Source organism: Sturnus vulgaris, chromosome 3 (genome assembly GCF_052056855.1).
Source record: "Sturnus vulgaris isolate bStuVul1 chromosome 3, bStuVul1.hap1, whole genome shotgun sequence".
In the NCBI taxonomy this organism is placed as follows: domain Eukaryota; kingdom Metazoa; phylum Chordata; class Aves; order Passeriformes; family Sturnidae; genus Sturnus; species Sturnus vulgaris.
In genome coordinates, this window is record NC_142245.1 from 72,273,944 (window position 1) to 72,286,831 (window position 12,888).

Here is a 12,888-nt window from a genome sequence, read left to right on the forward strand (position 1 = left end):
AATGTTTATGATAGCAAAATTCAAAGAGCACCACACAAAGTGGAATAAATTGCAGAGGAGCATCAGTGGGGAAGGAATTTACCAGCTTTTATTATAAGGCAGAGCTATTGAAAGTTTTTCGTGAAGATGTGCTCTTTGTTAAACTGGAGAGCGCCTGAATTTTGCCTCTGTATTTGCTTTTGAAGGCTCTAATTTTGCCAGACTTGCAACATAGATACCAACCTTGTTTTGTTGAGATTTTTTTACCTCCTGTTTGTAGTTCAAAAGCTAAAGTATTGGAAGATGTTGCAAGGATGAAATTTAAAAGAAAATAATTTAAGTGGCACCTCATGCAGTGCTTTAAAGTGCATCGCTTTTATATTTTCAACAAATGGAAGTATGAAGGTTTCTAGGAATGTTAATTAGCAGTAAATCTCCCCTTAGTTGCTCCGGGTAAAATGGAAATAAAAATGTCATTAGAGGATGACAGAGATTCTTGTTTTTCTTCACTTTGCTTGTCTTAATTCTAGAAAGCAAAACTTGAAATGATAAATCTTCAAATTTGAAGAAGGTATTATCAACAATAAAAAGAAAGGGTTACTGTTCACACAGGTTTCCAGCATGAAATTTTATCTTGTTTTGTAGGAGGTGTTTGTTTGGAGAGGAAAGATTGTAGTTTGGAAACTTTCCTAGTTCTCTCTTCTGAATTTCACTTTTATATACAAGGGGATACAGAGGTTTCTAAGCATTTCATATGATTGTTGCATTTCTTTGAAAACTGACTGGTTTAAATATCTGCATTTCACTAGGCACTGAGACCTCCACTAATCTACATCAAAAGCTGCATTATCATGTATTAGGAACTAACCAGTCAGAAGATATCCTATGTGCTGAATTTCCTGATGAACCAAAATGGATGGGTGGAGCTGAGGTATGGTAAATCTCCTGCACCTTATCATTATTATGCTCTCTTTTTCAGATTCTAACAACTGATAGTGGATATTAATTTTGTTCAATGAAAACATTTTGTTAAAAGAACACTTTTTATTAGTGTTGTAGAGTTGGCAGTTGAACTAAGAATCACTGATTAAGAATTCCTGAACATAAGACTGACTAATTTTCTTTAAATCACTCCTCTAGTCTGCAATGACACAATCATAAACCCGTTTTCTTCACTGAGGTCATTCTGCCTGATACACATTCCAAGACTGAGAAGATCATTTGATGGACAATATGTCACTGTTCTTGTTTCTTCTTGGTTAGTGTTTAGCCCCAGCATCTACTTCCTGGACAAAAAGCTTATTCTGATAGTCAGCATGTCTGGATATTGGCTGCCGTGTATTTATTTGGTTATATTTGATTTTGCAACGTATTCCCTGAAAAATAAATGCATCTGTTCTGTTTAATTGAGGAATTGATATATACAGGTCAAAATCTGTTTATACTCTCTGTATAATAAGCTAACTCTAAGTTTCCCTACAAGTTTTATCAGCACACATGTGGTACAGACTGTGTTATTGGAAATGGAATTGATTTTTTCCTGAGCTTATTTTGTTGAACTACTTCTATGTCATGCAAAGTCCCGGTAAACCTTTTGTAATTAATGTGTTTTATTCCCCATATCAGATTTAGTAATGTGCAGTTGAGGGCACTGTTTTGAAGTACTGCTGGAATGTAGTGATGATTATTCCATTTATCAGGGAACCTATGTTTTTCCTATAGATGAATACTTGTAATACTCTGTACTCTCCTGCCTCCTATATTTGATCAGTACATTTTGTTTCTATATTGGTTTCTTTTTTGTCTGACACTTTCGACGAACATGAAGTGTTTTTAGCCTGGTTTGGGGTACTAAGTTCCTGCAAATACTTTTCTCTGCAGGAACCTCTTTTGAAAAATGTGGTCATCAGTTTGTGTCACTTTTCAACGCATTCACCCAGGAAAATGTTGGGGGTGTCTTTACTGTAGGCTGCCGGAAAACAAAGGTTCTTTTAATCATCAGGAGAAAAATATTCTGAAATTAAAAAAAAACCAACAAAACCCAAACCAAAACAGTACAGTTGCAAAATGTGGTTTCATCCTTGTGCGATGGGTTAAAAATCTTCTTTTCAGGCCATTCCAACAAGTTTTCTGGTCAGTGTTTCTAAGTGTTTGAGAAAGTGGAAGACCACAAAGTAATGGGGGGAAAAAATAAAATACCATTAGTCAAAATCAAATTATATGGCTGTTTGGTGCTGTGCTGAATGTACTTCCTTGGTGCTAAGATGCTGCTATAGATTTTAAAATACAACTTTGCACAGCTCAACATGTTATAAAATGCATGCTTTTGTGCATTCCTGTCAGATAAATAAAAAATACTTTTATTTTACCAGCTTTGCTAGTTTCATGAGCTAGAGACATTATGTTTTACACAAGCTTCAGTGAAAACAGTTGAATTGTGGTGTGAGTGTTCTAGTCTTAAGTACCAAGCCTTTCTCTATGGCTGGGGAGAGTTGAACTTTCATACTTAGGTTTGAACAGAATTTGCAGGTCTTGCAACCAAGGTCAAGGAAGAGAAATACTTTGCTTGCAAGTGAAAAGCACCTTACAGGGAGATTCTTCAGAGACTGCAAAATTAATAATGTTGCCATGACGCTTCAGAAAAAATAATCTCAGGTGCACTGTAGGGAGTCAGAGTGGTGTGTTCCTATTCTCACTGGAGATAGGAAACTAGGTCATTCATAAGACAGAAGAGGATTGTATAAAATTTTGTCAGCTTAATATATTTACAAGACAATATGCAAGCAAACAGCTTCAGAGTTCTGTTCCTTATTATACATTCAACACCAGCCCCAAGTATGCTTGATTTAAACAAAATCTGTGGTGCTGAAAATGGTGTTGGCAGAGAAATATAGATGTATTTCCAGCTCTTCACTTGAACTGTTTGTGAGGGAAAAATCTGTTTATTGTTAGTCAGATATGTAGGTTTTGAAAAAGAGGCGATCAAATCTTTTCATTAATCTAGAAAAAGCATATGCATTTCTGGAGCAGTTTGTACAATGATGGGAGAGCTGTGAAGCGCAGGGATAGAATTTAATTGAATAACAGCCCAGCAGAGGGCAGTCTGGTATGAAGATGTTTAAAACCTTGGCAATGTCATAGGTACTCTGGGAGAGCAGGAGCTTCCCATGCTTCTCTGTTTAAGTGGCATATTCTTTGCTTCTTCTCCAGACTGACTGAGCATATCTCTCTTTCACAGACACTGTTATTCTCAAAGTTAAACAATAAGTTATATAACAGTCTTTCACAGTTGGTAGTGCAAGAAGTCCCTGTGGTACCAGCAGGAAATTAAACAGGACAGAAAGGAGTGGGTGAGGGGAACCCTCCTATCCCAGTTCAGCCAGCAGTAAAGTAAAAGTATAATTTTTCATGTTTTCTAACAAACACTGTGCACTGTGTCTGAATTGACAATTTTTTTTTTAATTCTTGATTTTATATTTAGATCTGTCAGTTAACATCTGTGGTTCTATACCAGGGAGATGATCTTGCACATGAAATTCAGAGCACAGAGGAGTAGTCTGTGCCAGATGTGTGCTGACTGTAATGTTTTCACTGCACCAATGTAGAAGCATCCACAGGGGAAGAGTGAGCAGCATGGAGGGGAAAGGCTGAAAACATTATCAGTTCACTCAAATGAGACCCACTGCTGGGTAAAACAGGGCTGTAAGAATTTTTCTATTTTTCTTACACTGTCTTAGTCAAGGACGAATCTTGAATAGAAGTCTAGTATGATTATTTTCCTACAGCCCTGGCAGTAGGCCCAGAGAATTTTACTGGTAAGAAAGAAGCAGGTAATTGTGGCTGCACATGGGACTGTGGGAGCTGGTAATCTCTTACATAGCCAAGTTCCAGATGCTTTCATTGCTCAAAAACAAGTTGAAAGCCACAGTAAAAACTGTGTGATGTTTGTCACCCCAGAAGACTACTGATTTTATTCAGTGCTAGACTTAGGAAAGAGAATTTATGTAAATATATATGTACATATTGCTGTGTTCCTCTTCAGAACAAGGCTGCCTGCTGTTCTGTTGGAATTGTGATAATCGTAAGCACAATGATCTAAGGTCAAAATCCCTGTTCTCTGGCTTTGGTAGGGCTCCTTCAACCCCAAAGTTTAGCAGTGGCTCAAAAGGATAATGGTCAGAATAGAAGTGCTCTTTATACCAGCACATTCTGTCTAAAGTCCAAGAATAAAATCTCAGCTGGAATAAGAGATTTGAATTAATACCCAGAGCAAGTTTTCTAACCTGGGGAGTGGGTAGATAGGAGACATCAGCATGTTTGCATATAGCCATGTCCATGTCCTGCATAAAGTGTCAGGCCTGTGCCTTAGAATGCAGGCCTTCCCCTTAGGAAGAGGATTTTGTTGAACCTCATCCTGAAATTATGCGTTCCTGTGATCACACATCATTAGGGCTTCTGAAATCTGACTGATTCTGAAACCAGTACTCTGCAAACAGAAAACAAACCATCACCTTTACAGCCTGAGAGTGGCAGCTTCAGGTGGCTTGGATTGTGCAGACAGTCCCAAGAGGTTGCTTTGTGGAAGAGAGTTTGTGCCCCAATCTCAATGTCTCAGAAGACTGTGAGAACATAAAATGTGATAGGAGCAATTTGCAAGCTTCAGTGACTCTTCTGCAAAGATAATATCAGAACATAGCTTTATGTTCCCTTCATTAAAAAAACAACAAACCAGTAACACATTCCACAACCCCCATAAAAAGCCCACAACCCTTTACAAAAGGGAAATAAAATAGCTTGGATTTTTCTAGTAAAAAGTGAGATAATAGAAGTGGAATTTGAAAGGTTAGGAGACTGCTGTGGGGGTTCTTTGTCCTCATGCAGGCAGATCTTTGTGGCACAGGTGCATGTGCACATCTGTGATAGTAGAACACTTGAGGCTGTTCAGACAGCCTTTACTTGCCAAATGTTTCAGCAAATTTTGCAGCAAAATTGTTTCAATAATTTATTTTTCTGTAAGAACCCACATGCTTTGTGGATTTTTGTGCTTAATATTTTCCTTTGTTCACCCAATAGAAAGCTTAAAAATACTCATAAATAACAAAAGAGGTAATTTCTGCAGGAAGTGAAAGGTTTCTTGCATGTAAATTCTTCTTGGTGGAGTCATATCCAGGGTCAGTGGTGTTATTTAAAAATCTGTGCAGCATATATCTAAAGTTAAGGCAGTAACTGCTGTCGTAAATCTGTTTTATTGTGATGACTGGGTACATTCTTAAATAAGACTTTTAAAAACATCTATTCCTTCACTCTGGGTAGTTTTAAGCTGTTACATCCATGGCATATAGTGAAAATTGTAGTGCTGTTAAAATCCAGCTTATTGACGCAATGAGGTTTTAGTTCTAGTCATGCATTGCATGGTTGCATCTTTATTGCCACACATCTTTCTTTTTCTGTATGATCTGATCTTTCATGGCTGGATACATTACAGTTAGTAATTTGACCTTTTGGAAAGCTTTGATTCTGTCTGTGATTTTTGTGAACTTTGATTTTTTTAGGGTTTTTTTTGTGCTAGATTCATTTGCTGTGCTTCATTGGAAATGTATTAGATAGCAATGACAATTGCTCAGTTTCATATGCAAAGGGCAGCCGTGCATGAAGAGCGGTAGTTTGTGAAATAACTGCAGATGCAGGTTGTAGATTACCATGGTGTTAATGACTGCAGTTAAGAAGAGAGTTTATCTTTTTCTCAATATGGGCATAGGATCTAAAACTGAATTTTATTTATTTTATTTTTAGTACCTTGTTACACAGAAACAAATTACACAGTGATTAGGTTTTCTCCACCTTGATAATAGAAGAGGACAAAGGTAGTAAAACTTCTAATTTATTATCTATAAAGGAATGATGTGTATATATAGTTGCCTTAACAGAATACGACGTACTCTAAGGGCCCCTATTTGTGAACTAAATATAGAGAGCTCTTCCTTATCCTGCATCTGGCAGTTGTAACTGTCCAGGTAGTGTTCACAGAACTTGCATTAATATTCACTGTTGGTATGCACATAACTTGAAAGTAGAGCACTCTAATATCTCTCATATTGACATTTTAGTTGAGTGATACATAAAGCCAGGAAGTCTAAAAACCCAACAACTTTCTTGTGTTCATTCTTTTTTGTTGTTGTTTGTTCAATTATGTATGAATTTTTGGTCTGAAATCTGCTGCTGCTGCTGCTAGACAAAGTATTTCACTTTTTTTTTGCTGTGGATCTCATAACCCTTTGCTGTTCCCTTATATGGCTTGTATAATGAATTAATTGTATTTTGTAACAAAAGATGAGATTTGAGTGGTTAGAAGATTCTTTTAACTGATTAGACTTAAAAAAAATTTTTATTTCGGTGTTCATTGATATATTGAACTTACAGGTAAACTGCTTCTTCTCTTAATGTTTATCTTGGCAGTGGTTACTGTTCATCAAAATGGAGAACAGGTAACATTGGAACCAATTCACTAGGCAAAAACAATCCAGAGAAAACACTCCACTATAAACCAAAACTCTACTGTAAAGGAGGATTTAAAGGTTTTGATGCTTGAAAGACTAAATAAAAATAGTACTTAGGAGTAGAGCTGCCTTAGTGATACTGCTGTGTATGTTTGTATGATGTAATGATGGTCACAACAAATATTTAAGAAATTATAGATCTAACAAATTCAAAATTGCTAACTGACTGAATGGCAGTAGTAGTGAAGCCTGAAATCTGTTACCAACATCAGCTCTTTGAAATAATCCTTCCTTTACTAGTGCTGAGTTAGGGATTAGTGCTGTGTTATGCCAGTAAAATCATTGTTATATTGGAGGTTTTTAAAAGCTCCAGTTGAAAGGCTACAGGATTTCTTCTGTTCTGTTTTGACAGATACTAAATATTGTTTTAAGAGGGGCAATTACTTTATAGCCTGCTTGCCTTTTACCAGTGGGTGTTGTTTGAAATGATAATAATTATTTTAATGAGAGAAATGTGCACTGACTGGCATTCCAGATCTCTCTCAGAAATTCTTGAGATATGTTTCCTTTTCATCTTAAGTGTGGGAGACCAGGTCTGACATTGCAGCTGTCCCCCTTATACTGAGCCATGAGCACATTCTGAGATTCGGGTGAGGTACTAGTATGAAATTTCAGTTCATAAATTTGTGAGCCAAGAGCAGAGATTGCAGCTCAGCCCATGGAGATGATATAGAAGTGTAATAATCATCCAAATGATAGTTGGTAAATCCTATTTCCTTTTGCCATCCTGAAACACAAACTCTTGTCTGTTTACAGTGTAGGGTCAGTGGCTTTTGGGCTGCGATTACACATTCATCAGTGCTGCAATCTGAGCTGCCTTGAGCAATCTCTGCCCCCGTTACTCATGTTTCCAGCTGTTTGGTGCTGTGTGTTAGCTTGGCCATTTGTGCGACTGAACAGTGAACTGATTGAGATACTAATCTGGCAGAGGGGCTTCTTTTATTCTTTTTATTGTGGATTGTTTAAGTATTTTTCCTTTTTCTTTCTCCTTCCCCTCCTGGATTCTTTGTTTTGTTTAGGTGTTTTTTTTCTCTGGATTCTTTCATCTTTTCTATTTCTTGGAGGTTTAATTTTTTTTGTTTGGTTGATTTTTTGGGTTTTTTGGGGTTTTTTTTGGTTTGGTTGGGTTTTTTGGTGGTTTTTTTTGGGGGGGGGTGGTGTTGTTGTTGTTTTTGTTTAACAAGCCATTTTTTCAATTGGATCAGTTCCCTAAACTGGTTTACTTCACAAATAGTAGATGCTTGTACTGGCATAACATGGGGAATGAACTTATATGAACACAACCAGCTATAGCAGTACGAAGAGCTGGAGGTGGAGACTGCATAAGTTAATATTGCTGCTGGGATTCCTCATCAGACTGTAACTTTGCAATGTGGATGTCTAAATCTGCTGTATAATACTGAACAGTTTAGCATGCTGCAGTCAACCATATTGTCCTGTTTCTGTCAAATTCCTTTGGGTTGTACAACTCACTGGTATAAGAATAGCTTTAGTGATAGAAACACATATAATTGGTATCCCACCAGCAAGATGCTTTGGGAGTTCTTAAAATTAAACACAAACTGCTGTCAACTCTTAACTAGTCCAGCTGGGAATATGGAAGGAAGAATTAGATGTACTCAGATTCTCTGTCATCAGAGATTCTGAATTGCCCTTGCAACAGCATCAGAAATTTGCACATCTCTGTTCTTTCTTGGGTAAAGTTATTAGACTTCCCTTAACTGTTTTACTCAGAGAATCAAAGAATAAATTTATGTGAGTTCTGACCATGACTAAAAGAGTTTTGTGTGTCATAATCTTGAGTTTAACTGAAATCTGTATTTTTATATATAACCTAAAATTATTTATTATGCTTTTTCACTTGGTGAGGGATTGAAAGGAACTTGGTGCTTTCACAAGTATGGACAGATGTTTAAGCAGCATATTGCAATCATTTTCTTAATTAAAATTTACACCTGAAATTATTGCTTACCTAAAACCACTGAAGATGTATCTTCAAGAAGGATCACCTAATCTTGGTTTCCATTTCTGGATATACTTGTTTCTAGGAAGGAGAAGACAAAATACCTCAATTTTTCAGGCTGCCTTGTTAAAGATGTATTTGCTGTTTCATATAATGGAATGTTTTTTGGCTACAGTAGGAATCTTCGGTGTTCTTTTCTATTTGCCTTGTGAGCTTTTGGCCGTATGGACTTTTTTTCTGGTATAATTAGCTTTTAACAAAATGCCTGTAGAAATGCAATTTGGAAATACTCATTTGAGCATTGTTTTTGTTTCAAGGAATGTTTGGTTGTTGGGGTTTTTTTGTTAACTTTCATACCCTGAAATTTTTTTCTGTTCAACTAGGTCCCTTTCTCGTGTCTTTAAAACTGGGGATCTGTTGAAATAGCAGTATAATTATAACCTAATTCTTCTGAAATCTTTTTTGTGCAACTCATTCTACAGATATTTTGCAAAATGAATGTTACAAATATAAACTGAAATACACCTAAGAAGTAATTACAATATAAGAATTGTTTTGAAGCTGTGTATAGTGCCAAGTGGAAAATTTCCAGAACCCAGATTCGTATTTTGTGACTGGGGGTTTAAATTTCCATTAGATATGGTCACATAAGAATTCGGACAGTAAACAGCCTTCTCTATCAGCTCTGTTAATAAAACATCAAAATTTGGTAATTTTGGAATATGCTCAAAACAGCTCAGTCAGGAGAGGGAGACTAAGTTGATGACTTCTTGTTCTGCCTTTCCTGGTTGGATTTGCACTTTCAAAAGCTTTGTCAGGAAATGTAGTATGTTTGCAAAGCCTGAGTAGAAAGAAGGATTAATTGATAACTTTCTGTACTAGCCAGCACCATTCCAGCAATTCTGTTGTGTGTGTACATGCATGTACAAGAGCAAACCAAAAAGCATCATCAGATAATTTATAATGTGGTTGTAGCTTATTCATTTAACAGCAGCACTATATTTTTCTGCGTGTGAGAACTCACTTTTCAAGTTGGATTTCTTTTTTTCCAGAGGGGGAATTGTCTTTGATTTTCTGTAACTTCTTACAGGTGTCGGATGATGGTCGATATGTCTTGCTGTCTGTCAGAGAAGGCTGTGATCCAGTGAACAGGCTGTGGTACTGTGACCTACAGAAGGAGTCTCAGGGTATATCAGGTATGTGTTGCTTTGTAAGTTTGCTTCCTTTTAATACAATATAAGATTTGAAATAACTTATGTTTGAATGAAAAATCATACGTGTATTTAAATACATATATATATTCAAATACATGTATTGCTTAGCCACCTTAATGCAGAAATTAGATAAAATAAGCACTGCTAGCAGTTTAGCGTTTTTTATTATGTATCAGCAGATGAAAAACTATTCTTCTTTCAGTAGTTTGTTTAAAAGGTCACAAGTAGAAGTTGGTGTAGTATAAGTGGTCATACCAATGTATGTTCGATTTCATTCTACACCACTCATATTGTTACATGTTTAAACTTTTTTTCTTGTATTTTAAATATTTCACATATCTCCCTTCAAGCGCTGACAGCACTTTTTTTCCAAAAAGTGACTGACTTATAAATAACACTTTTTTTCTACATATAGTACTAGGAAATCCTCCAGTGTTATTTGGTAGCACCATTGTTGTTACAGTATCAACTCATATTTCAAATGCTCTTTCATGAAGTGCTCCTTCCTTGCCCTCTAGTTGGAGTAGACTTTGGCTTTTGTGTATTAGGCTTTGTAGCCACAAAGTATGATGTAAGCTGAAAGTACTTTACACCATACTTTACGCTGTTTTAGTTGGCTGGTTTAATGATTGGTAGTTTTGTATTTCCAGAGTATTGGATTGTTGAAAAGTATTCTTCTACATGTGTTTTGCATAGAACACAACTTAGCTTTTTTGATTCTTGCAGCTTCTCTCTTCAGAAACTTCAGAAACAGAATAAATACTGCAGTAGCTCTTTGTTGAATATTGGATCTCAAGAAACTTGTTCTCTTGTTTATTAAAAGAATATTTCAGACTAAAGAGGTGACACTACTACTGACTTGTCTACAACCAAACTTCTGCCAAGGCTGCCAGCAACTTCCACGTACACAGCCAGTTATTTGTATGTACTGGGCCAGGCAGGGCACCTTTATTTCTTTGGCTTCATGATCACCGTGGGAAGTTATCATCAAGGCACTGTAGAATTCTAGATTGCTTGAGCCCTAGATTACATTGTCCTTCCACAGAGAAGACATCACAGTAGCTAGAATTCCCACTGTAAGGGGTATGGCCTGTGAATGAGTCTTCCAGTTGTCTGAAGAAAGCATCATCTACTTCTTCCTAATTAGGAAGTCCATAGCATGTACTAACTACTACATACAGTAGACTACTACTACGTGCTCTATAACACGTAGTATATACCACTACAGTAGTACCCATGCTGGTCTGCGTGTTAATCTTAACCTATGAGCTATTGACCATCTCCTGAACTGTCCCAAGGCAGAGCTCCACAAATTCCAGCTGATCTTTCACATAAAAGACAATTCACCTCCTCACCTTGCCAGCCTGTCCTTACTAAACAACCTTGATCTTTCTATGGTAGCATGGCAGTCCTGTGAGCTATCCCACCAAGTCTCCATTATCCCAATGAGATTATAGTCCAGAAACTACACACAGGCTTGTAACTCCTCGTCCTTTGTTCCCATGTTGTGTGCATCAGTGTAGAGACAGTTCAGGCAGACACCCAAGTGTGCTAATTCCTCGCTACAGGTTTGAGAGCTTTCTCTGTGAGGCTGTTCTGCAGGCACTTCCTTCTTTATATGCTTGGAGAGACTCCACTTCAGCTCTGTTTTGTTGATTGCTGTGCCTCTTTCATTCTTACCACCCAGGCCCTTGACTTGCCTACCCCATCCACTTCTTCCTTTATTTGTTGAGGAATTGCTTTCTCCTCTTTTTTTCTTGTTTAAAGCTCTGCTTGCTTGTCTAACCTGCAAGGATCCTTTTGCCTTGCTTAATCCAGTGGACAGCAGTGCATCAACAGTAACCTTGAATTGGTTTTTCTCTTGGATGTATATGGATTAATGTCTCCTGTTCCTTATTTGCAGCCTGCTTTCTATGGAAATAAGACATGCTTAATCCCACTTTGCTGTTGGAAGCGTTGGCTCCCAAATGCAATCAGTTGTAATGAAAAAGCAGGAGTCCCAGTGGTCCAACCCTCACAAGAATGTGTGGGAAATCCGTTGGCCAGGCAGAGGTGAGAACATAAGCTTGTGGCATAAATTAATCTTGTTATACCTTGAAGACTCACTCAGATACCTGAGATGTGGAGAAGGCTTTGGAAGAAATTTTTATCATCTTATACTTGAACCACTTTCAGTCAAAGTTCTTTCCCCTGTGGATTTTCAGAAATATGAAAGTCAATGAAGATTTGTCTTCCAACTTTGATATTCATAACAGCTCTTTCCTGTGTGAATTCTTGGATGGCACTCTGTTTATGCTGAATCTTAATATAAATTGAGTTAGAATGTTGAATGACTTTTTACAAATCGATACACCACTAGGTTCCACTATTTCCAGTGTTCGGAGACTTGTGTCTCTTTGTTGCATACAAGCCTGTCTATGTGTTGTACTCACTTAAAAGAGGACTTTTAAGATGCTCTCTTCCTGCACATGTGTTTACTTGGATCATTATGGTGTTCAGCAGGGTTTTGTTATCACCGGGAGGTTGTGATGACCTGAGATAATGAAGTTTCAGAACCCATCTGTGGATTAGCAGGAGCAGTTATGAGCAGAGTTACATTTCTCTAGAGCTCCTTAAACAACCTGCTTTCTATTCTGATTTTTCCCAGAAGTGCCATAGAGCAATTCATAGTGTGTTAGACAAGTGCCTTCTCAGAGTTGAAATGAAGTCTTAACAGCTATAACAGGGAAAATGCCCTGGAATATCATAGGCAAATAATATTGACTGATAGGGAGGTGTATGATTTAAAGGACCTATAGGGTGGACAAGTGGAGTAATTCTGTTTGGTTTTAAATTTGTAAACCCATTTCTTTGAATGGGCTGTTGGCTGAGTAGGGTATGTGATAACAATTTTGAAAAAATTTAAGCAGGAAATCTGAAAAAAGTACCAAGTTGAGGGAAGAGAGAAAATTACCTGATTAAGACACAGATGTTTGTGAAGAAGGTGTTAGAAAAAAAGAGAACTACTTGCAGGACTATTTGAGTGAATATTAGTTATTTCAGAAGTTGTACTGACTGGCAAAGAGGGATTGAGGGAAATTGAAAAATGAAAGAAAATGGATGATAATATAGGTAGCCTAGGATCTAGCAGATAGCATGTCTGATATAGATGCTGCTTAAAGGACAGAGTGATTTG

The 12,888-nt window shown here is 37.1% G+C and overlaps 1 protein-coding gene across 1 annotated transcript in view; it reads left to right on the forward strand.

Annotated features, from left to right (window-relative positions):
• The window catches only part of PREP (prolyl endopeptidase), an 86,272-nt gene that overhangs the window by 14,653 nt on the left and 58,731 nt on the right, over window positions 1-12,888 (forward strand). The window contains exons 6-7 of the mRNA XM_014880414.2: window positions 789-910; window positions 9,590-9,695. Of these exons, the coding sequence (XP_014735900.1) occupies window positions 789-910; window positions 9,590-9,695 (228 nt within the window). The remainder of the gene's footprint in view (window positions 1-788; window positions 911-9,589; window positions 9,696-12,888) is intronic.